At 34.7% G+C, this 25,216-nt stretch overlaps 1 protein-coding gene across 2 annotated transcripts in view; it reads right to left on the reverse strand.

Moving 5' to 3' along the window:
- The window catches only part of LOC140146062 (neuronal acetylcholine receptor subunit alpha-3-like), a 141,307-nt gene that overhangs the window by 76,848 nt on the left and 39,243 nt on the right, over positions 1-25,216 (reverse strand). The window contains exon 2 of one of the 2 annotated variants that reach the window (XM_072167806.1): positions 16,733-17,042. The exons of the other annotated variant lie outside the window; for it this stretch is intronic. Coding sequence (XP_072023907.1) covers positions 16,733-16,847 — 115 coding nt within the window. The 5' untranslated portion in view covers positions 16,848-17,042. The remainder of the gene's footprint in view (positions 1-16,732; positions 17,043-25,216) is intronic. 2 annotated transcript variants of the gene reach the window in all.

Below are 25,216 nucleotides of genomic sequence, written 5' to 3' on the forward strand. Positions count from 1 at the left end.
CAACCCCAAAATAACATTCTGTTTAGAATGTTTTGTACCAAGTTTTCAAAAATGTTTTTGGAATGTTTTAAAACGTTTTTATACTCTTTATATAACCCGACATTTAAATGTTTTCTGTAAAACATTTTTGTTTGCTGAGCAGTAGATTATCAAAAATGCTTTTTAAGGTTATGAAAACGTTTTATACTCTTAATATACCCTTTATATAACCCGACATTTAAACGTTTTCTGACAACCTTTTATAACCATTTGCGAATGATGTCGAAAACGTTTTGTGTTTGCTGGGATAATCATGCATAACTTGCAGATGCAAAATCACAATCAACTGAAACTTTTGGATTCAGTTTTTTTTCAGTAGATATCTACCAAAACATACGATCAGATGGTGATATAAGAATCACTAGATACTCCTTTAACTCTAATGTTGATAATATCAATACCATTGTAATTCTAGTTAATTAATAAAATATAAACAACAGTTTCTTGAATAACTTGTTTCTTTTCAAATTTATTTTGTACAAAATTTATTACTAGTAGTCTTCAAATTTCTGAAGCTCACAATTCCATTTTAGTTTCCTGTCCTACAAGGATTTCTAGAGGAATTGGAAGGTATTTTTCCTTAAAATAAATCTCAAACTATGAATGAAATCAGTAATGTAAGAAATAAAGGGTAATGCATTATACTTTATGCCCAAACAATGTGTCCAAGGCAGTAAAAACGTAAATAATGGGTGAGGCACCCTTTATTTATATTCCGTTACCACAAAATATTGTGATTTAAAGATAAAATATCTCTTTTTTGCCCAAATATTTGAAGTTGTTTACCACAAGGTGGAGTACATATTCGGTATTAATGGTAATTGTTATGGTGGACAACAACAAAAATTGGCATGGAAAATTTGGTGCTTTTCTCAAAAAATGCTACTTTATATCTGCTGTGCTAGTTGGATTTCTTTCATGCATCATTTCCTTTCTGAAAATGTGTACTTTTTTGTATTTATCTTCATTACTTTTAAAGATACAAAACAAAAAAATATCTAAAATTTCCCACTTTGAGGGATCCTGTCTGCAGTAAAAAACAAAACAAACAAAAAAACACCTCAACTTCAAACACCCTCTAATCGAATGGGGTTCCTTTGGTTTAGAAAGTCAACACGTCCCTGTTTTACAATAGTCATAGTCAGAGATGATAATACTTCATGTGGGAACCAATAACATCTTGCTGCAAGTTTACTGTTTCAGAAGAAGTTTACTGTTTCAGAAGAAGTTTACTGTTTCAGAAGAAATCTCTAACAATTTGATCACGCACTATTACACCATCTGCAGGAGGTTGACCCTGGAAATCTTCAACTGGTGGATCTGGAGGGAGATTGTCGTCTATGATGAATGGTTCCCGCAATTCTTTGGCTATGTTGAACAGAACTGTGCAGGCAACTATTGTACGGCAAGCTTCCTTCGGACTTGAGCGTATACCTATCTTCAGACACATGAATTTAGACTTGATTTGACCATTTACTTGCTCGATGAACACTCTCGTTCTGGGGTGAGCCCTGTTGGAAATAAAACAAACAAAAGAAATAACACTGAGGAATTATAATAACATTATTTATAACAATTCTTTTTTTTTTCAATATTTATTTGAAAGTAATAAAATTAATACACATCTTCAGTAAAAAGAAAAATAATAATCTATGATAGCAGTATTGATTCAATCAGATATATAAAGCAATATTGATGCTATCAGATATGAGCTATCTTCGGTAGAAAGCAATATTGATGCAATCAGATATTAGCTATCTTCGGTAGAAAGCAATATTGATGCAATCAGATATTAGCTATCTTCAGTAGAAAGCAATATTGATGCTATCAGATATAAGCTATCTTCAGTAGATAACAATATTGATGCTATCAGATATGAGCTATCTTCAGTAGAAAGCAATATTGATGCAATCAGATATTAGCTATCTTCAGTAGAAAGCAATATTGATGCTATCAGATATAAGCTATCTTCAGTAGATAACAACATTGATGCTATCAGATATAAGCTATCTTCAGTATAAAGCAATATTGATGCTATCAGATATGAGCTATCTTCGGTAGAAAGCAATATTGATGCAATCAGATATTAGCTATCTTCAGTAGAAAGCAATATTGATGCTATCAGATATAAGCTATCTTCAGTAGATAACAATATTGATGCTATCAGATATAAGCTATCTTCAGTAGAAAGCAATATTGATGCTATCATATATAAGCTATCTTCAGTAGAAAGCAATATTGATGCTATCAGATATGAGCTATCTTCAGTAGAAAGCAATATTGATGCTATCAGATATAAGCTATTTTCAGTAGAAAGCAATATTGATGCTATCAGATATAAGCTATTTTCAGTAGAAAGCAATATTGATGCAATCAGATATAAACTATCTTCAGTAGATAACAATATTGATGCAATCAGATATGAGCTATCTTCAGTAGAAAGCAATATTGATGCTATCAGATATAAGCTATCTTCAGTAGAAAGCAATATTGATGCAATCAGATATGAGCTATCTTCAGTAGAAAGCAATATTGATGCAATCAGATATTAGCTATCTTCGGTAGAAAGCAATATTGATGCAATCAGATATTAGCTATTTTCAGTAGAAAGCAATATTGATGCAATCAGATATAAACTATCTTCAGTAGATAACAATATTGATGCAATCAGATATGAGCTATCTTCAGTAGAAAGCAATATTGATGCTATCAGATATAAGCTATCTTCAGTAGAAAGCAATATTGATGCAATCAGATATAAACTATCTTCAGTAGAAAGCAATATTGATGCAATCAGATATTAGCTATCTTCGGTAGAAAGCAATATTGATGCTATCAGATATAAGCTATCTTCAGTAGATAACAATATTGATGCTATCAGATATGAGCTATCTTCAGTATAAAGCAATATTGATGCTATCAGATATGAGCTATCTTCGGTAGAAAGCAATATTGATGCAATCAGATATTAGCTATCTTCAGTAGAAAGCAATATTGATGCTATCAGATATAAGCTATCTTCAGTAGATAACAATATTGATGCTATCAGATATAAGCTATCTTCAGTAGAAAGCAATATTGATGCTATCAGATATAAGCTATCTTCAGTAGATAACAATATTGATGCTATCAGATATGAGCTATCTTCAGTATAAAGCAATATTGATGCTATCAGATATGAGCTATCTTCGGTAGAAAGCAATATTGATGCAATCAGATATTAGCTATCTTCAGTAGAAAGCAATATTGATGCTATCAGATATAAGCTATCTTCAGTAGATAACAATATTGATGCTATCAGATATAAGCTATCTTCAGTAGAAAGCAATATTGATGCTATCAGATATAAGCTATCTTCAGTAGATAACAATATTGATGCTATCAGATATGAGCTATCTTCAGTATAAAGCAATATTGATGCTATCAGATATGAGCTATCTTCAGTAGAAAGCAATATTGATGCAATCAGATATAAGCTATCTTCAGTAGATAACAATATTGATGCAATCAGATATGAGCTATCTTCAGTAGAAAGCAATATTGATGCTATCAGATATAAGCTATCTTCAGTAGAAAGCAATATTGATGCAATCAGATATTAGCTATCTTCGGTAGAAAGCAATATTGATGCTATCAGATATAAGCTATCTTCAGTAGAAAGCAATATTGATGCTATCAGATATAAACTATCTTCAGTTGAAAGCAATATTGATGCTATCAGATATAAACTATCTTCAGTAGAAAGCAATATTGATGCTATCAGATATGAGCTATCTTCGGTAGAAAGCAATATTGATGCAATCAGATATTAGCTATCTTCAGTAGAAAGCAATATTGATGCTATCAGATATAAGCTATCTTCAGTAGAAAGCAATATTGATGCAATCAGATATAAACTATCTTCAGTAGAAAGCAATATTGATGCAATCAGATATTAGCTATCTTCGGTAGAAAGCAATATTGATGCTATCAGATATAAGCTATCTTCAGTAGAAAGCAATATTGATGCTATCAGATATAAACTATCTTCAGTTGAAAGCAATATTGATGCTATCAGATATAAACTATCTTCAGTAGAAAGCAATATTGATGCTATCAGATATAAGCTATTTTCAGTAGAAAGCAATATTGATGCAATCAGATATGAGCTATCTTCAGTAGAAAGCAATATTGATGCAATCAGATATAAGCTATCTTCAGTAGATAACAATATTGATGCAATCAGACATGAGCTATCTTCAGTAGAAAGCAAAATTGATGCTATCAGATATTAGCTATCTTCAGTAGAAAGCAATATTGATGCTATCAGATATGAGCTATCTTCAGTAGAAAGCAATATTGATGCTATCAGATATATAAAGCTATCTTCAGTAGAAGTACAAAAATGGCTGATTTTATGTTATACATTTTTCTGTTATGTACCTAGAGAAAGTGCATTTTTACGTGGTATTTTACCATGTTTATAAAAAATCATGAAAACAAAATTATTGTTCATATTCTTTTGTTTAGTCACACAATATGTGTTAAATAGAATATCTTTTCAATGTTAATAATAGCGATGAATGTAGTCTCCTTGCAAGTGCTAATGCCCCTTGTTCCAATTACCCACCCCACTGTTTATTTTACCCCAATTTGTTGAGCTAACTGGAACCCCATGACCATGTATGTATTTGAACTGAGTACAAGAAACAAAGCATAAAATGGGAGTTAATATGTTAAAACTAGTTGTAAAAACATAATTATTATCTACTTATTGAAACAAAAAAGTCATGGATACCCTCCCGACCGTAAGTGATTTATTGCTTAAGCGTTCCATTTACACCAAACGATTAGTCAGTACTATGTAAGCCCAAGTAAATAAGCAAGTGAGTTAGGGACCATTCACAAACACTTGTAAGGGGGTCCTGATGCAAAATGGGGGGAGGGGCATGAACAGTTTTGACCCTCCTAAGGGGGGGGCTGAAAAATTGACCACAAATTTCCCTGGAAAATTGAGTAGCCTATATGCTTTTCTATGGATTTGACCCATAGTTTTCATGTCAAAAAAAGGGGGGGGACTGAAAATTTTGAGATCTGAAAGGGGGGGGCGAAAAATTTTCGTGATGAATTTTTTTTTGCCACGTGTTCACGGTAGAGCAAATAACATAATGTAGGCCTACAAAATACATAGAGGCCTACTGTCAAATAAGAGCTTACCTGTTGTAGGCCTACGCATATTCAGCAGGTGTACGCGGTTGTGAAATTGGTGTTAAGAGCCATGGTTTCAACCCGTACCCACCGTCGCCAATGAGTATCCCATCTCTTCGTCCTGCATCAAATTCCTGCCCAATTGTGCTGTGGCGCAAAATCCGAGAATCATGGGATGAGCCGGGCCATCTGGCAACGACATTAGTGATACGAAAAGCTGAATTACACATGAGCTGAACATTGATGGACTTGTTTCTATTCCGATCTACGTAAGCGTAGGCGTTATCTCCGTATTTGGCACCTTTCATCAGTACATGTGTGCAGTCTACGGCGCTGACAACTTGCGGAAACCCAGCAACATCAAAAACTCTTGTTGAGTGGTCGCTACTTCCTCTGGCGTTGATGGGAACTTGACATATTCTCGTTTCATTCCAGTGAGTACTTTTGTAACTCGACGCACAATTCTACAAGCGCTCGCTTTGCTCACTCCATGGTGATCACCGTGATTGTTGTGCACCGTCCCTTGAGCGTAAAACTTCAGCGCCACGAAAACTTGCATTCGGGGGTCAATGGCATGACTCCTTCTAGTCTGGTGTCGTAAATGAGGTGTTAAAATATCGAGTAGGCCTACATGCAAGACGCCTCTGCGGGTAAATCTATATCTCTCGTATATCTCATCATCATTAAATCGATCTAATGGGTTAAGCCGATCTCGAAATACTCGTTTGCGGCGGAGCCCTCGGGCTACACGATCCCCATCATGAGTTGGAGGGCCATTTCTGCTTGTTTTGAATATTTGGCGCGAAATTTGTCACATGATAATCACATTAAGATCAGTCCCTACGTCCTGTTCAGACTAGACGTAGGGTACGACCTGTATGGTACGTAATGAGAACGGGCTACGACCCATTACACGTCTTACAAGTCTTTGTGAAACCCAGAGTAAGATGCGTCTTACACTAAGTTCTAAGATGCGTCGTACGGTCCATTACGACGCATCTTACCCCTTAGTGAAACAGGCCCCTGGCAACTATTGCAGATAAAACCTTCTTGCTGTAAACCCTTGAATTATAGTACTGCAATAGGTGAACCATAACATTTGCAAAGTACGGGAAGCAAAACACTATAGAGAGAATGGAGGGGGAAATTATTGACAGCATTTTATCTTCAGACTCCTTTTTTCTGTTACCATAGCTTCGATTTTATGCGTCGCGTACTTCGGTACATAATTAAATGCTACAAGCATGCCCTGAGGAATCATTGTTTATGCTCACTTCATTAATTAGTTTGAACTTCAGAAATGCTGTTCCGTACAAACCTCCACTGTTATGTTCGATGCTGTAGAAGCACGGCAAGTCATACGTTTAAGCCAGAGACTGGGTTTAAACCGTAATAGTATGCAGTATATTCTATAAAAAGAAACATATAAATTCCGTAGTGCAGAATGTGAACATTTGGTGCATTAATTAATTTAGAGCGATATCGATTTTCGTCCAATTTTGACTAAATCGAAAGGTTGCGGGTTCGAGCCCCGGCGACGCCATCGTATTGTGCCCTTGAGTAAGGCACTTTATCTCGATTACTCATCTCCACCCAGGTGTGAAATGGGGAGCTGTTATGAATACTGTCCATTGAGCGCCGCCCAAAGGTATGAGCATGCCTTGGGCATTGTATGGCAGCTGACATATTCTAACGACGGCTGAATAAATGTAAAGCGCTTTGGTACATGTTCACATGTGAAAGGCGCTGTATAAATACCAACATTTATTTTTTAATTTTTTATAGATTGGTAAATTGGTAAAGTTACACTTTTTTACAATCTAGTTATTTTACTTCTAAAGATACGGTTCAGTTTCCCAAGGGGTCCTTAGAATTGGAACGCATCACATTATAAGCCAATATATTTGTATTGTCCCTCTCATAACTTACCAGCTTAATCAGTGGTCCACCTTGTCAGTGCCCTTTTGTAACTGATCATGACAATTTAGGAATGGCTTATGCATGTAATAACGGCAACAAATGGAAAAAAGTGATTCCATCTGGGAATCGAAAATAAAGCCTCAGGTTTACGAGACCTTTGCCTTAACCTGGCCACGGGAGTCTCATGATAAGGCAGATTGAAACTCGAACCTATAAAGTAGTCACCCAATCTTATTTCCAAAAATGGCGGCCATCTTGGGTTTTGAACTTGCTAATTGTTTTCCTGTTCAAACGGAGGAAAACCACAAATGCTGGTGCTTGTATGGTCTGAACATTTAGTGGCGGCTATCTTGAACAATGGCGGTCATCTTGGAATTTGAATTGGCTTATGTTTTTCTAACTTTGAATGCATGTGCAAATCTTGTTTCACATTTGTCCGTAACATTGATCAATCTGCAGTACTAGTATAACAACATTATACAACACGATTTCAAGAGGTTCCACAATTGAATACCTGAGTGGAAGAAGGGCCCAACTCCATCAAAACTGTTTTTGAGATATTAAGAAAAAACTTAATATTTTGAAAAGTTTTATAGATAGAATGTTTTCATCTTCAGGGGACCTTCAATGCATGAACATATTACATACATTTGAAATTATATATATGTTTCCATGGCAATGGTACAGGTCTTAATACGAGCTGGAGTTGGGCCCTTCTTCCACTAATATACTGCAAGCACCAGTTCCGTAAGCAGATGTGTTATAAATAGCTACAGAAATTCATTAATTGCACAAGTAGAAGCATGTAATTATGTTAGCAAGAAAGTTTATTAGTGAAAAGCAGATTCCATGGATGAACAAAATTCCTCTTTAACCCAATATTTGTGGAAGAAGGGCCCAATTCAAACCATGATTAAGTGTACATGGAAGACTATTTAGAACGTGGATTTTGGCTCATCTTTCACACACAAGGAAGAACAGTCTGCTGACAATAAAATGATGGGTCTAACTCATTTTTGTAAAAAATTGGAGTTGGGCCCTTCTTCCACTCAGGTATTCAATTATTACCTATTATATCACTCATACATAATATTCTAGACAGTTCATTGGTTGATTACCATTTATAATTTTCACCATCAGCCTCTCCGTGTGATAGTTTTTACCATCATATTGCTGCGCCGTAGTGCGCTTGCGCCAAGCCGTGAGCTGACACCTACTCTCGCTGATTTAGTTATGGGGTGGACCGGGGGGTGGACCCCAAAATGTGAAGTATATCACGGCAAAACATGGTGTTATGTTGATGAAAAAATGTATTTCCTACCTTAAATAGTGTTTTAGTAATACAATTTATGTATGAGTGAAATAAAACAAATATTAACTGTCTATAATTCGTGTAATGGTCGAAATATAATCACTCGGTGAAAGATGGATTGTTTCATTCCACTCGCCGTTCCGGCTCGTGAAATGGAACAATCCATCTTTCACCTCGTGATTATATTTCGACCATCACACTCATAGACAGTTAATATTTCTATACTATACGAGGGTGAACGTTCAATAGTGTCTACCCGTGTTCTTATAAGTTTTATAAATTGTAGCTTCTTCAAACCCAGAATGATTATTCATTGGAAAGTACCCTACAAATGAGGGCAGATGTATATTGACACATTTTAAGAATTTTTGTAGGTGAGTTCAGAACCCAAATAAACTTTGATACACCGGAACGATAACAATCGTAAAACATATAGGCCTACATGAAAATGTGCGTGTATCCCTTAATGAGTTCAACTTAACGTGTTTAAAATGATTATGCTATCAAATTGCAGGTTGTAAAAGCTTTGATTTCTCTTTTTATACAGGCAATTTCTGCATAAATGTCTTTTGACCTTTTTAAAAAAAAAACGTTTAATTTGATTACTGTTCGCATCTGCTGTTATTTTTTTTCTTTGCTAGAAAGCAATGGATATAATTTTTAATATTTGTATCTATGTTAGCTTAAATTTACACCAACTTAAATTTGTTCTGCTTATGACTTCTTTGTAGATATATGTGCAGATTTTCACAATTTCCGCCATTCCGAGTCCTAATTTCATCATCAAAAATATGAAAGGGCTACTAAATGCAAAAGTTGAGATATGAGGGTGGAAGTAGAACTATTTAAATAAACCTCGTATAAATCATTGCCATATGATTATATTCAAGCAGGATTCTAATTTCTATATGTGTGAAATATAGTTATCGCAATCATTGGAATGTATGTATATAATAAGTGCGTTAATTAACATAGTGAAAATGGTGAATATTATAAGTAGGAGAGTTGAAACATAGACAAAATGGAAGAAGCTAACACCTCTTCATGGAAAGGGTGTTTGCAAACGTCTACATTTTACTTTGAATATTACAAAAATCAAACAGATTTAAGTGCTATCAGCTGCATACAAGCTATCGTGTTTTTTCTAACAATCAGTTGGTTAAATTGGTAGGTCATAAATGCCTGGCCCAATTTGATTGCCATATCAGAGTCTACAAAGCATTAAATGCATAAATATATAAACGCATTTTTGTATTCAAATGTAGAACATATAAACACACCGTTCAGTTTGTTTCCTTGATTCATTGACTATTTCTGTTTGATTCAATTCACCCTAAAACTACTGACCATATTTTGTAAACGTCATATACCAATATATTTGGTATTATTATATAGCCATTGATCTTCCCTATCCATTGATACCAGAATACTTACTGATATTCTACACATAATGTCGCTTTGACGTCATATTGTGAGCGCCTTCTTGCAAAATTGGGAAATTCTGGCTGTGTAAAATTCTACGAAAAAAAAAAGTTGGTCAAATCTCATCCGCTGTACATCGAATGTTCATCCTCTACTATTATGCAACTGTTGATCGAGGTAGAAGGAAATGATGGTGTACTGCAGTTTAGATCTTCAAGCTTGGAGCTTTGAAACAAAAAAAGTCTCAGCTCAGGTCACTTATGTTGAGATGTTGTCATTGGATATTCAATCTTGAATACAACTGTATTTTACCTGGTAATGATATCCTTTCACTGAGAGAGTTTTGAATATGCAAAAGTTGCCCATGTTTTCAATGACAACTATGTGATAGGAAATTGTTGGTAATTAACAAGAAGACTACCCATTATGGACATTGCAATAAGTATATATATAAGAATCTCACAAGATAAGTCATTATCAGTCTTGTTATCTCTTTCCAAGAGTAATTGCCTAAATCAATATGGAAACTCATCATCATTTATTTCAAATTGGAATTATAGTTCACTGTGGTAGGTTAAAAACAAAAGCAATTTAAAGATCAATGTCATTAATGATGTTATGACAGCATTTGTATCCGTGGCCATCAAGCCTGATTGCAAAGCCCTAGCGCAATTACTAAATTTGTGAATATAGTAATACGTTTCTGTATTGAGTCAGTGAGCTGTAATAAAGATCTGTAGTTGTAAGTGATTTTGATCAAAAGGGTATTTTTGTATTATTTGAACATTGTCACGCATGTGTCCTTGAATGCTTTCTTGTATAATTACATTTGCTAACATACTTTAGTACGGTTTAATGGTCCTCTAAATGGATCTGGAAAGATCTATCTTCCAAGTAAAAACGTAGAATATCAAGGGATAACTGGATTCATTAGCAGTTTTTATATGTTGAATTACATTAATATAATGCGCATAAGCAAAAGTTCAACATGGCTTCATATTTAATTCATTTGAATTTTATACACTTTAATATTTTAGTTGACCCTCTTGTTGGTAGCCGGGGGTCCAGGGTCTAAGGCGACTATGCTAATTATCTAATTAACACACTGGATGATATTACTGAATTAGGTATTGCATCATCCGGCTCGCAAAGTGAAAACCCCCAATCGCAGAGAACTATTAAGCACTGGGTCCAATGGACACCTTGGCCTCTTTTACGTAGGAAAATGAACAGAAAGTATCAAACTATGCAAAAGTGGAGAAAAATAACGTCAACAAGAATTAGAAAATGTGATGCATTTAGCCATATTTTATTCTCCTAGTGAGCAAAGCCCTTCATCACTATTTATACCCGCTACAAGAGATTTTATTACTCTGTTGGGATAGTGAGTGGTGTTATAGCGTTGGGTTTTAGAGAAAAAATAGCAGTTTAAGTCAATTCCAACACTATATAGCGTCATGTCCCGTGAGGCACGGTTGTTTGATGTGATCATTTATTATTTTTTCTAACAAAGCATTATTATAATGTTCAATTCTAGAATTCTAGACCTGAATAATACCAAATGCTATCACAATAATAAACTGTATATACACATATATTTTGTAGTAAAATAAAACATATATTATCGTTTCTATATTAAATAATTCACCTTTTTCTGCTTTTGTGATAATTCTATTCATATAAACTGTATATTTGTGTGCAAATTGAGGGCGCTATTTACATTATTTTAAATTTAAATTAGCCAAATAATGTGAGTTATACCTTATATTTCACGATAAAATGTTTTTTTTGAAAATTTCCTTGTAATTTGTTAGTCTGTTTGTTGATGTTCTAATACCAGTTTACAAGTGTCTACCCCTAGTAAAGATGCAAACAAGATTTTATATAAATAGCGCCATCATTGTTCAACTTTTATTAAAAATGACTCAGTTTTACATACCATCAAACAACCGTGCGTGGGACCAGACGCGAAAGCCGACATTACGCGAGGGTTGATTTTTTTTCTCAAGGATTGCATACCAGAATAGTGTCAGAATACCCAACAAACATATAACATTCGCAAAAGGTTAAGAAAGGGTTGCTAGAAACATTCAAAAATATTAGTTGGAAAACTTACTGCAAAATATTCAAACTAATGTTATTTAAACCTTGATAAAATATTTCTTACAAATGTTTGTAAGAATATTTTACAATAAAATGTTGACAACATTTTATAAATATTGTTGTAATGTATTTTCATACAAAATGTTTCGACATCTAACTTAATTAAAACGCTCTTACAAAAACCAAAATCCACAAAATACGTTAATCATTTTGATATTACGTCTTAAGCTGATATGGACGTGCAGGTGGCACATCTCCTACACATTTTGACTTAAGGTTAGTGACTATTTTCAACTGATGCGATTTGATCGTTCACAGCATCTTGCCAATGGTAGTGAGCTTTGGCAAAAATTGCATTGATCATTTCATAGCCTGCGTGTAAAATGATTTAAATATCACAGATATACTCTGTTAGGTCCTGTGGTTCTTGAGCTATGTTTCAAAGAATACTAAAACCACATCACTTTGGTAAAACGTACATAATTCATTAACAACAATAAATCAAGCGCAAGTTTTCAAAGTATCTGATTTGTAGACTGAACTTCTACAAAACATCAATGTGTTATTTTTCAATAAAATATTGATTTAAACAATGGAATCGATCTGTTTTGCTGCTTCAACCAACAATACATAGTTAACCCTTAAGAAATCTATGTTTTACGTTTGATTTATTTTCCAAGTATGGAGACAAAGACTAATGCACATGATAATGCTTACGTGATTAATGTCAGGCAGAAGAATAATGCTTAAAACTGTTATTACAGAACTGAATAGAACAATAATAGTATGTGTAGAAGATAATTGCTAAAAGCAATGTTTAATGTTGCTTAACAATAAAAACTCTAAGATGAACTTTATACGCTTCTACAAATTTTCTTCATCTTAATTTACACGTTTGTGTTTAAGAAATTCTACTCAAGTTGCGAAAATTGTTTGCTCTGGTTAGAGTTCTCCAATGATGCAATAAACTTGAAACCTTGAAGCTACATACTTGAAAACTAATAAATAACCAATTGTTTGTAAATGCGTCCATGATGCTGACTTTACAAAAACCGCATATAAAGGTGCTAGATTTTTTGCCCAAATACACTTCACAGTTGAGTAACCCTAGCAATTGTCTTACAATTCCCCAATTTTAATGAGTCAGATTGATACCCAGTTGCCACGTTGAAATTTCACATTTTCAGAAGTTGAAAAAAATGCGGTTTTGTAAAGTTCGTACTTTTCACGAGTGAAATCGGAGAAATCATGGTGTTTTTAAACCTAAAATCAACAAAAACTAGGTAAGCCTGTTACCATAGCAACAAAGGGATGCTGAATTTTTAAAATATCGATTTTAGTATTGGCTCAATAGCTTCTATCTCCCAGACTTGGAGCAAAATCCAAGAGATGACGTGTCCAAGAGTTTGTCAACGTAGACAAAAATTGCTCTTAAATTTTAAAAATAATGCACGACATGACTTGTCAATGTCAAATTTGTAGTTGTTAGTAATGTTCCCAAATATTTTTATTATCATCTTTATCTATTCAATGAGTCATCATATTGATTTGCAAACTTATAAATTGAGTCAATAAATAGCATACTAATATACCGTAAACGTTCGCCTAATGGCGCTCCTGGGCTGCTTTGCCCTGGGGTAAATTTTATGTGCAAACAGAGAGCTCCCTCTTCTAAAAATCCCAACAAGAATTAAGGGTATATGTGCCCTTATTTGCTTGTGGAATTTTTATGGGTGGGCACTTTTAGTTTGTGTCTAAAATCCCAGTTATGTCAAGGGAGCCCATAGCGCCATTAGGCAAACGTTTACGGTAGTTTTATTTGTAGGGTTGCATTAAGGTTGGTCGGAACCCTGAAATTATGGAAACTTTCGGGCCTCATAACTGCTAAATTGTTGGTCTAATGTATATAAAAGTATACATATTTAGAATGGCAAAGATATGATCAATTCATCTGTGCGGTCAAAGTTGGGCCAAAATGCCATTTTTGGCCCAAAATCCCGAAAATAACGGTTTTGGCCCACTTCTTTTTCGTTAAACGTAACAAAAAAATTCTTGGGCCAAAAATGCTTTTTTTCATTAATTTTCAAAAACTAGATGAAAATATCTAGGAGCCTTTTTATTTTAATTATGACCAATATCACCAAAAATATCTGAAATTTGGGCGAAAATTGGGCTTTTTTATGATTTTTTTTGAAAATTCAGCATTTTTTAAAACATTTTTGGTGTGCAAATTTCTCAAAGTTGGTCGAAATTCAAAAAAAATTAAAAAACGCCTCCTAGATATTTTTATCTAGTTTTTAAAAATGTATAAAAACAATTTTTTGGCCCAAGATTGTTTTTGTTACGATTAACGAAAAAGAAGTGGGCCAAAAATCCGTTTTGGGGAATTTTGACCTCACAGATGAACATATCAAGTCTTTATCATTCTAAATATATATACTTTTATATACATTAGACCATTAATTTAGCAGTTATGAAGCCCGAAAGTTTCCATAATTCCAAGGTTCAGACCAACATTAAATTGATCATATTCGTTTAATGCAAAACACGGTTCATGTAAGCCATACTCCTCAATTTTCGTTTGTTCAAAAATTCAATATTTTGCCGTCGTATCAACCTTTAGCATTATTAATAATACTCTTTATTTAAGAAATAAAATATTATATATTTATACATAATTGTCTATCAATCATCAAGGTTCTCCTGTTACATATCTGCCAGGTAAGGAACGCAATTTATATTACATTCTCCCTTTGTATTTTATGAAACTATAATTTGATACCATGATGTCTGTGTATATTTCTATTTCCTTTGACGCCGGCGCCAAATCCATATCAAGTATATTTTTAAAGAGTCATTACTTGATTTCTTTCGAGCAATTCAAGACAGATAAAACCATATGCACTGCAACTCTTTCTAAAATATTCATTCAATCATTTTGATATATTAATACTCACGAAATTATTGAGGTACCAAGGGTTTATTATTCATGGGTTCATTGTTGTGATAACAGCATAACTATGAATCTTTGATACTTAATCGAGTTGAGAAATTAACAAGTGCGAGTTACACCGTAGTGATGGCTCACAAAACGTCTTAAATCTTTGAATAATTTCACGATAGCAAAATGAAAATCACGGATTTACTCTAGAATTTTTTTTTCTAGAGTAAATCCGTTTAGCCGTACCTCCTGGAGTAAAAAGTGGAGTATTTAAATTTAGCGCAAATGATAGATCTAAGATTACCTTAAGTCGCTTGGGTGTAAACATAAGCGGTGTTTAAGCCGGACCAATACCACTAATTCTCTATAACACAGTTTCAATGGATTAACAGGTAGGCTAATTACAAGCACGGTTTTCTCATACATGGAATTTGTCACAGTGAAAAGACATTATTATTAATTGAGAGTAAAAGGTTGAATCACCATTCACCAAATGACCAACAATATTATTATCATGACTGAAGTGTAACGACCACAATTTTTCAGCGTGCCCTCTTTGTTTTGGATGAGATAGGAGTACATCGGCTCAGTGGGAAAATCGATGTGCAGCTTTTTTTTGGGGAATTTTCATCAAAACTGTCAAATAATAGTACAAAACATGTCATTTCTGCACGTTACTCTGAAATTTGCATATTTTTGGTTATATTTCAATGATTTTTAAGCCCTTGTTTTAAATACCATACAAACAAATAGTCCCTATCCTTATTCAAGCATTGTCCAGATCTAATTTAAGAAATATAACCTATGGGGTTGCTACCCATAGTAGTATCATTGTGGCAATATTTGTAGTTCAAACAGTTTCTTAGGACACTGGTTGTCTATGCTCCATCTAGAAGTACAGTTGGTTATTAGAGTTACAGTTACGAGCTGGTGTGTGTTAGGGATACCCTTAGTGTGATGGTTATTAGCAGTGACATATAGTGTTAAGGATAACGGTTGTTAAGGCGCTAGAGGGTATGATTCTTCATAATTGTGTACATCGAAAAATACGCCGTATATCATGCATAATATGCAAAAGCAAAACATATTGGAGGACATAAACTTGAAATAACAGCGACTGAATATCATGTTACTTAATCACTATGCTAAATAAATGCCATATCGGAATTGCTTAAGGGGCTCTATGTTGCAAAGAGCAGCGAGATTACCTTGATGCGGCTTAAGAACAGGGCTGAATTCAAATAAAGCTATATACGGTAACTAAAAACAGTGCCATTTCGCTATAACCCCAAAGCAACTACCAATCTGCTATAGACACATGTTATGACAACTTAATAGGATTTCTGTATATTAACAATTAATGTCTATACACTTTGTGTCTGATTTTTTTATGTTTAATAAAGTATAAATGATGAAAAATTAAGTAATGAAAAGATAAAAAAAAAAGAAGTAATAATTTTACATCAGTATTGAGTCATAAACACAAACAAATTTGATTGAATTCAAATCGAATCGAAAATAAGACACCGATGATTCAATATTGTAGTGGTAATTGTATGTAACTTTTTGACACGTTTGGCATATCAGTTAGTCAATTGATATATGTACCCTGTAAATGAAAAGATGCAAATTATCATTTATGGCCAAATGAAGTAGTATAATTGCAAGGTTAGATTGAATATTTCAAAAAAGAACATTGATAATGAACGCTACGGACCAATGGTCGAAATAAGGCTGTAAAGTCACTGCGATATTTTCATCATCCAGTTCAGTATCAACGAACGGCTATTTAACATTATTAAACTTACCACCACCGTTACAGAGTTGTTCCAATAATATCCAAAGTAAAAAGGCATAGGTCGACAATCCAGCTAGCGATTTTTGCATCGACATAAATGCTGACTTTTGAAGAAGCACAACCATGACGCGTGAATATCAACCAACAGTCATGGCATTGTTCGGTTCTGTGTTACAGCGTACCCCGTATCTTATCTTAATGAGTACAGTTTGTGAAGCACACACACGTGTTGGATGGAGTGAACTGTATTCTAACCATATTCATGCCGCATCACGTCATGGTATCATACAATGGCTTTGATATATTCCCACAATGCTTTTCTATAACAGTAATATGATATCAGGAGGGTGAAAGTGCATAATAGGAACAATGCCAAAAACTACGTCACGCCGGTCACGCTATTGTTCGAGTTAAACTACATCATTCGCCATTTTGTAAATATTAACGCATGATCGTTGCTTTGAAGTTTCCACCGGATAGTCTGTGGATAGCGCAAGAGCATGCTTTGACCATGCGCAACAAAATGAATATCATGAAGATGTTTAAGATTGATTCTTAGATGTTTCAAAAATTACCGTCATATTGCATAGATTCATCAAAGAATGGTTTGAAGTACTAACCTTATTTAGTAATTTTAAAAAATCGGGAGAATTTTACAAAATCAATGTTTTTACCTCTCGGTATTACAACTCGTGAAACACATTAGTGATGTGCCTGGGTGACCTAATCTACTAACCTTTAACGTTTCCTCTATGAACTCTAACCCTCCTGCAATATGGCGCCTATTGTCTAGAGTTAAACTACATCATTCGGTGTGTTACGTAATAGCTACGATGCCTATCCCTTTATATCCCTGATGATATGCAACAATAAATTAACACTTTTGCTTGCAAGCAAGTTACATTTTTGTAAAATGCGAAATGTGATTTTGTAAAAGATATGCTCAACATATACCGTAAAACCCCGTCTACAAGGATATACCTAAGAAACGCCCTCAATAAAATTGGTTGCTTGTTGTATTTGGAGTTTGAGCAAATATATACTGGCACTGGGTGGCTATGCATTCCATCTAAGTATGTTGTAACACCAATCAATTGTATTGACATAATAACGACTGTTTCGTATCAGGATCGTATAGCTCAATTGATAGAGCGTCAGACTTTGGAACTGAAGAGAGCATGGTCCGGGCACCGGTTCCGTTTTTTCATTCTCGTTTAATTTTAACTTTTTGACATGTTCTTTTTATCTTTCTTCAAATCTACCTTTCTACTTTTAATTTTAGGTGCGTTTTTTTTTTGTTTTTTTAGTTTTTTTTAGTTTTTTTATAGTTTTTTTTAGTAATTTTGTGGTTTTATAGAAACTAGTAAAAGCATTTATTCTAAATAATAGCGAAACCCACGGTTAGACAGATGTGTTGTAACTACTTGTCTGTCCTCGTCTTTGCAATAAAATCCTATGTTGCATCTTTGTGCCATCCCAATTCTTGAGGTAGGGTGCGTTTTTGGCTTAAGCACGATTTTGTTTCTACTTGAAATGAAATCAAAATAAATATTGTTCTGTTGCCACAATTGCAGTTTTTTCAATAAAAAAAAAATAGATGAGGAATAATAATTATTCCATATTTGAATCTATTGTCCCATCAAGAATAGAGTGTCTTCAAAAACTTCAATCAATTCATCTGACAAAGGAAACTATTCTGGTCATTCAATTTTGTTTCGCTTGCACCTGTTATATCACAGGCGTTGGTAGAGAAGGCACACTTCTCTTGTCTTCACCATTCACCGAAGTAGTGATGTAAACACTAACATGATTAATTACCATAGCTAGCAATGGACATACACTATTTTTTGTTCCACTTGAACCCATACTATAATAGGCTATTCGCTGTCGATGTGACGTAATTAATCGGATTAACTACCATAGCAATTGATGAATACAATTTCGAATATATAGCCCTGCACTTCATCGTTCACGTGGCACCTATGCATTAAACCATAGTTGTCAAAGAAATGCTAATCACTCGCCATGTAAGATTAGTATTTATGAAAAGAGTGGTATTCAATCTATGTTTGGTGACATACGCGGGTGATTAGTGCAATCTGCTTGATGGTAGTTATTGCGATTATTACGTCACTTCGACAGCGAATTGTAGTATAGACGAATCCAACAAGCCAAGTGATGGTCAGAATTTATTCGGCCATTATACGCTGGTGAAGTTGCGTAATTAATCGGATTAATTACCATAGCAATAGGTGAAAACAATTTTGAACATATCGCGCTGCGCTACAAGCAGGTTACACTCATCACCTGTACTGTGTATGTCTGCAATCATAGATTGAATACAATACTGGTCTTTTCAAAGATCTTACAGGTGCAGCATGATATGGTTCAATGAAGAGGTACCGCCTGAACGTATCAGTGTATAACGCGGTATATTCAAAAATTGTTTTCACCTATTGCTATGGTAGTTAAACCGATTATTACGTAACTTCGCCAGCGTATTGGAATAAAACAGGAGGATGTGAGTTCATAAGGCAATGTCGGGGATAGGTCACAATCGATGTGGAGAGATGAGAGGTCCGACCAACAGCCATAGCGATTCAACTAATTCCAGCGGACGGTCTGTGGCTAGTAAGGAATCGTCTTTGACCACATGCGCAGATCTGTCTCGTCAGGAAGATATTTAATATCCCGAATTTATAATAGGCCTATGCCTACCAGTTCCATCGTATAACCGATCTGCTAGAGAATATTTGTTACCATGTTTAATAAATTCGTATTTATCGTATAATAAAATGTAGCCAAATGTATATTATGTGTCACACGGTTTTCTGCTGAACCACTAGCAGGCTATGTTACCACATCTATGACGATGACAAAGGTGAATTTTGATGATTTTTACGATCGTCCGGATGAGCAAATCACTGAATGGGTCTTTAGTTCCCTCCTCTCCTTATCCTGCCAATATTATATGAATCAAAGAAAAATAAAGAAAAAATAAAATTAAACAAGAAAAAAAGACAAAGAAAAGAAACAATAAAAGAAAAACAATAGAATAAATTAAACTAAATATGAAAAAAAAATGATCACGAAAGGAGTCTTTAGAAAATGCAAGAAAATATAAATGAAAAGTTTGAACAATATTTTGTTTATAAAAGTTTGTGTGACCGTGATGAGGCTCGAACTCACCATCTTCCGATCTAAAGAACCAAAGTCTTATGCCTTGCCAAGTGAGCTATGCTCGTGAGATGCGAAATAAAGATAAAATAATACATTGTATACCTGCTTGTGTCGGTAAATGATTTGCTCAAATTCCATAATGATATAATATTGTGGAGGGCGCTAGCGTGAAATATGCTATCATCACAGTCGCTTCTATTCCTTATAGACGGGTTTCTACGGTATTCTGCGACCAAGCTCCTATGCATTTGACATGAAATATGTTATTACATGTCAAATGCATAGGAGCTTGGCATTGTCATTTTACCATTTTCAGCGATACTCAAATTCAACCAAAACATACTAAATCATTGGCTGCATAGAATCGATCACTGCAGCTTAAGTATTTAGACAGATGTTTCTTTATTCATGAGTAAGTTTGTCTTGTTGAAGGCATATACGAGAATATGATATCACTTAATGTGTATGCATTGAGGATTCACTCCGAAAAGAGTGAAATGTTAAACCTTTAGAATTATATATAGTCATTGATTTAGACAATGACACAGTTTCTACTCAAATATCGCTTTTCAACATGAAACTTCACAATGTTAGTACACCTTTTTTTGATATTAGCTATTTGATATTAACTCTTGGCTAGTGATCCAACAGATTACGTTGATGCTCTTATTTCAAATGTTTACATTAAGAGCAATGGTCGTGAATACACGACACTCGTAATTTCTAAGATGTCGATTGAATGCATTAAATCAAAGTAAGTAGCATATTTTGTCTATTTTGATATTTTGTCTACTTTGATCAAAACTAGACAAACATTATAATGATACAGTTTCTACTCAAATATATTAGTTCCCTTCTTTATTTTTTTTACATTAAGAGAGTAATGGTTCTGAATACGTGACACCTCGTGATTTCCAAGAGGTTGATTTAATGCATTCGTAGCAAGGGTATTTTGTCTATTTTTATATTCTGTTAAGTACCCAATGACTTCAATGAACAGTTACAACGAGTGAATTGGCAATGGGCCAGGTTCATTGGAAATTATAATTAAAGTGTGGGGTAATTAACCGTAACTAGGCATTTCACTGAAATTGTAATTGATGTAAGTATTATTAACTTATTTCGAGATTTCCCAATTATGTTATAGAAAAAGCTAAAGAGATTGAACAAAACCAAATTTCGATTCTTGACTTTATAGTTTGTGTTTTCGTTTTTTCGTGTGTTTTTTTTTTTTAATTTTTATTATTATTGTTGTTTGTTTTTCTGCTGTGTTAGGAATTCTTCTTCATTACGCAGCAACATATTTCAACATGCTCCAAGCTCTCTGGACCGTGGGGTTTTTACGTAAAAAGGTAGGTCGTTAAATATTGCAGCAATTCCTTCGGGAATGAAGAGGCTGTAATTTCGCAACGTCCTGTCCGTCACAACGTTTTCGTGTAAAGGTGAACTTTGGCTCTATTCAGAACCGAAGGCGGAGAGGATATCTGGTTCAGTGGCACTTGGTTGAACAACAGGATGCAATTATCTTATGCAAATACATACACGTATTTTGTAACATTATCGTATCATAAGGAGAGCAGACCAAAAGGTAATTTTCATATGCCACTTGACTTGTAGTCGTATTGAACGTATTCCCAGTTTGCGTTGGGAAACTTAGGTATCATTTATCTACCGTGTGGCCCCTGTTCCAATTAAAAATTGCTTGCTTTGGGGAAAATTGGTTTTGGTTCGTACAATTAGTGGTACCAACAAAGTATTACACCTTGGGCAAAAATCAGAACGTGCAATCGACTTGCATGGTTTTGTGTCGGTAGGGGTGGGGTGTCAGTAGAGGTGTGAGGAGTATGCATTGAACGTGATGATTTTGTGTTGGTAGGGGTGGGGTGTCAGTCGAGGTGTGAGGAGGATGTATTGCACGTGATGATTAAAGGTGTGTAGGGGTGTGTGTGGAAGGCTCTTGCAAAAATACTCTTAGGGATACGGACATTAAACCTGCAGCAAAAATTTCTCAGGAATCGCATGTTCATGGGATTTTGAACCGAATATTTCTCCAATTTCGCGCATTTTTAATTATGGCGTCATTTGGGCATCACGTGGGGCATGTTTGTACTCATTTATGGATAGAGCGGACAATGATACATACTATATACAAGTAGGCCTATGACTTTAGCATAGAAAAATGTATCATGTTGTAAGATCCTGCAGTGGTTGTTGGTGTCATGTTTGAATAAGAAATCAGTAATACGAATTTCAATAAAATTATTATGGTAACATGACCTTTGACCTGGTTAAGGTATTTTGGAAAAATGCATTAATTGATCAAAATGCTAGTTATAAACTTAGGCTTCCTGCATGTACAAAATGCAGTTTTAGAAATAGAACAGGCATATATTGCTCCCCATCCTGTCAAAAAGGATTTATTTGTCCCTTTGGAATGTTTGGCGGTTACGCCAATATGATAGCGTCACCCATAATATAGTACGATGTTTTCAACACGTTGCGATGGGTATACAGCGGATGTACTCATACAATATTCAACGCTCTCATGCCTTATATATGACAGATGTAGAATCGTATCCTAACATTTAGACAACTTACACTTGACTTATAAATTATGCGACAGCAAGTGTGGAAAGCAAAGAAAAGCACTGATAATCCAGTTTGAACCCATAATCTATTCTTTATATTACAGTTGAACAAGGGCAATGATTCCGATAACTTATAACACATTTTGAGATAAATAAATGTTTATCCTGAATTCGTACTTGCCATCTCTGCACTTAATGTACACGAAAATCAGGTTTTTCAAGATTTCCCCCAGATTTAGGCCCAGAATACACGTGGCTCAATCGCAATCAATCAGTGTGTTCATATCAAGAATCTAACTGATTCCGATTGATTGCGATTGCGTTGACTGCGTCATCGCATCGTTCATAATTTATTAACCAATAACAACTGGTCATTAACATCATGTTTATGATCCTTTTAGGTGGAATAACTACGTTCAAAGTGTTTGCTACGGGTATGGTATTTTTTAGAATATGGCAACTGCTTGAACGGTGTGTGCATGAATGGGCTGTGTGCTAGGAGGGGTGTGGGGTCGTGGGTAGTAACTGTGGGGCAATAGTCGCTTCCACAAAATACACAAAGTAAACAATTTGCGAGGATAGCCAAAGGCTCTAAACTAGTAAAAATAATAAGAATAAGATAACAGCGTGAATTTACAGCCAAATGACTTAAGGTACGTGTAAATGCATCCCTTGGTAGTTAATGATACAAAATGTGACCCAGTGGAATGACACTTAGGAAATATTGGAAATCAAGACTTAGTACAATTATTCAAAATCAAATTTTTTAATTCTTAATTTGCAGCATTGACAAACATAGCAAAATAACCAAACTATGGAAGGTGCACTTCTCGCGCGAAATTTTTTGCATCACAAATCGAAAATGAAACTACCATGTCTCTCGATCTTCGTAAATTTATAGTAGACATAATTTGGCCATACCGTTATACGTAACATACAACATGCATTTAAACCACGAGCTTGTACCTACTAAAGATATTGCAACACCACGTCTGACCTATTAATTCAATTAAACCAGAAAACATTTGATCAATGTGCACAACACTCGTCTTCTATAACACAAGGTCACTCCTGATGCAAAATCTATGATGTTATTGAACTGCGCCTCGTGATTTAAGACAGATTCATTGACTTGTAATGCCCATAATTGATCTTGTCAGGAGACACATTGCAATTCTCCTACACAATAAATCTTACCCGCCGGCTGCGACAGGTTATTCGCAAAGTTATTCTAAGTTTCTTTCATCATTTTGTTTTGGAGCGTCAAGTCTCTTCAGACAAATCAAAAGTGCCTTAGTGTCTGCAGGTGAAAATGCAACGGACAAGGGTTGCTACTGTTGTACAATCTCTTGCATAATAACGAACAAAATCTTGACAGAATCCAGGTTGAGTCGCTGAAAGGTCACATCTGCAAAAAAAATTCTCATTACTTATATCAGATGGTACACCTGATATACTGCAGAGCACCCCGATTGACAGGACGATCAATTTGAAAACGGTTCATATATTACTTGTACCATCGTACATACTGATGGCGATGGTGTCAGTCGAAACGTGATTAAAGCTTCATAAAAGTTAATCATAGCTTGGGGTCAAAGGGTACGGGAGAGTTAAGTATGGGTCCTCTCATGAAAAATGTATGCTAAATACAAAGCTGATTAAGTTAGAGCAATTTGCCTAAGAGTGTGGCGCATGAGAATAGCTCTGAGTAATAGAATGTTAGTGCAAATTTAGCTAAGTCACTGGACATTACTCAACATGCTCAATATACATGTATATTTGGTGAAGTCAACAGAGGCAGTAACGATAGGCAAATGATCATTCGCTTTCAATGTGGAGTGAATTATTTTTGTTTCTATCTACTAACAATTTAATTAAGGACATTAGCGTCTTCCAACCACTAACACATGTGACATGTGTTATTAGTCCTCCCTTATCTACACTTCACTTACTTATGTGTGTTCCATTCTCGTCGCATTATATTATTATATTGCATTAACAGGCTTTATGGTGTGAGTATAGAGTAGCATCTATAATAGTACAACAAAAAGTGAACCATTTATATTTTCCAGACTACGGGAGGCAAGGTACTTAGACATTTTCCCGTGAAAAATCTGTGATTGGTTAAAAATTTTTAAAAAAACCCCCAGATTTTTCAACTGATGTTTGTCTCCTAGATACAAAGAATGGAGGGAAAGGGTAAATTGACAGATTTTTTTTCCTTCGGGACTACCATTTTCTTTACCATGACTTCGACTTTATACGTCGCGTACATCGGTACATAATTAAATGCTACTTGCATGCCATGAGTTCCTATTGTTCATGCTCACTTCATTGATTAGTTTGAACGTTATTATCACAGTTCCGTAAAAACCACCACTACGCTACTGTAGGAGCACGACATAACATACGATATAATAGACACAAAACATATAATTCCCCTCGATCATTCCTGTTTTCATATAACATGCAATATTGAAAACCTTACATGTCCCTTCTTTCTTTTGCTCGCATAAATAAGAGATTAAGCTTGGAATATCGCTAAGTCCATGATAATGGGGGGGGCATTGAAATGAAATCGAAAATTTAAACAAATCAACAAATTCTGTAAACCTGTTTAAAGGGTGTAAAATAAATACGTTTTAACACAACATAATTATTAAAAATGGTGTCCCATATAAAAACTCTAAGCTCTAATAATTGATTGTGCTATCAGTCTTCTATAA

The sequence above is a fragment of the Amphiura filiformis genome, chromosome 2, assembly GCF_039555335.1.
Source record: "Amphiura filiformis chromosome 2, Afil_fr2py, whole genome shotgun sequence".
Taxonomy (NCBI): domain Eukaryota; kingdom Metazoa; phylum Echinodermata; class Ophiuroidea; order Amphilepidida; family Amphiuridae; genus Amphiura; species Amphiura filiformis.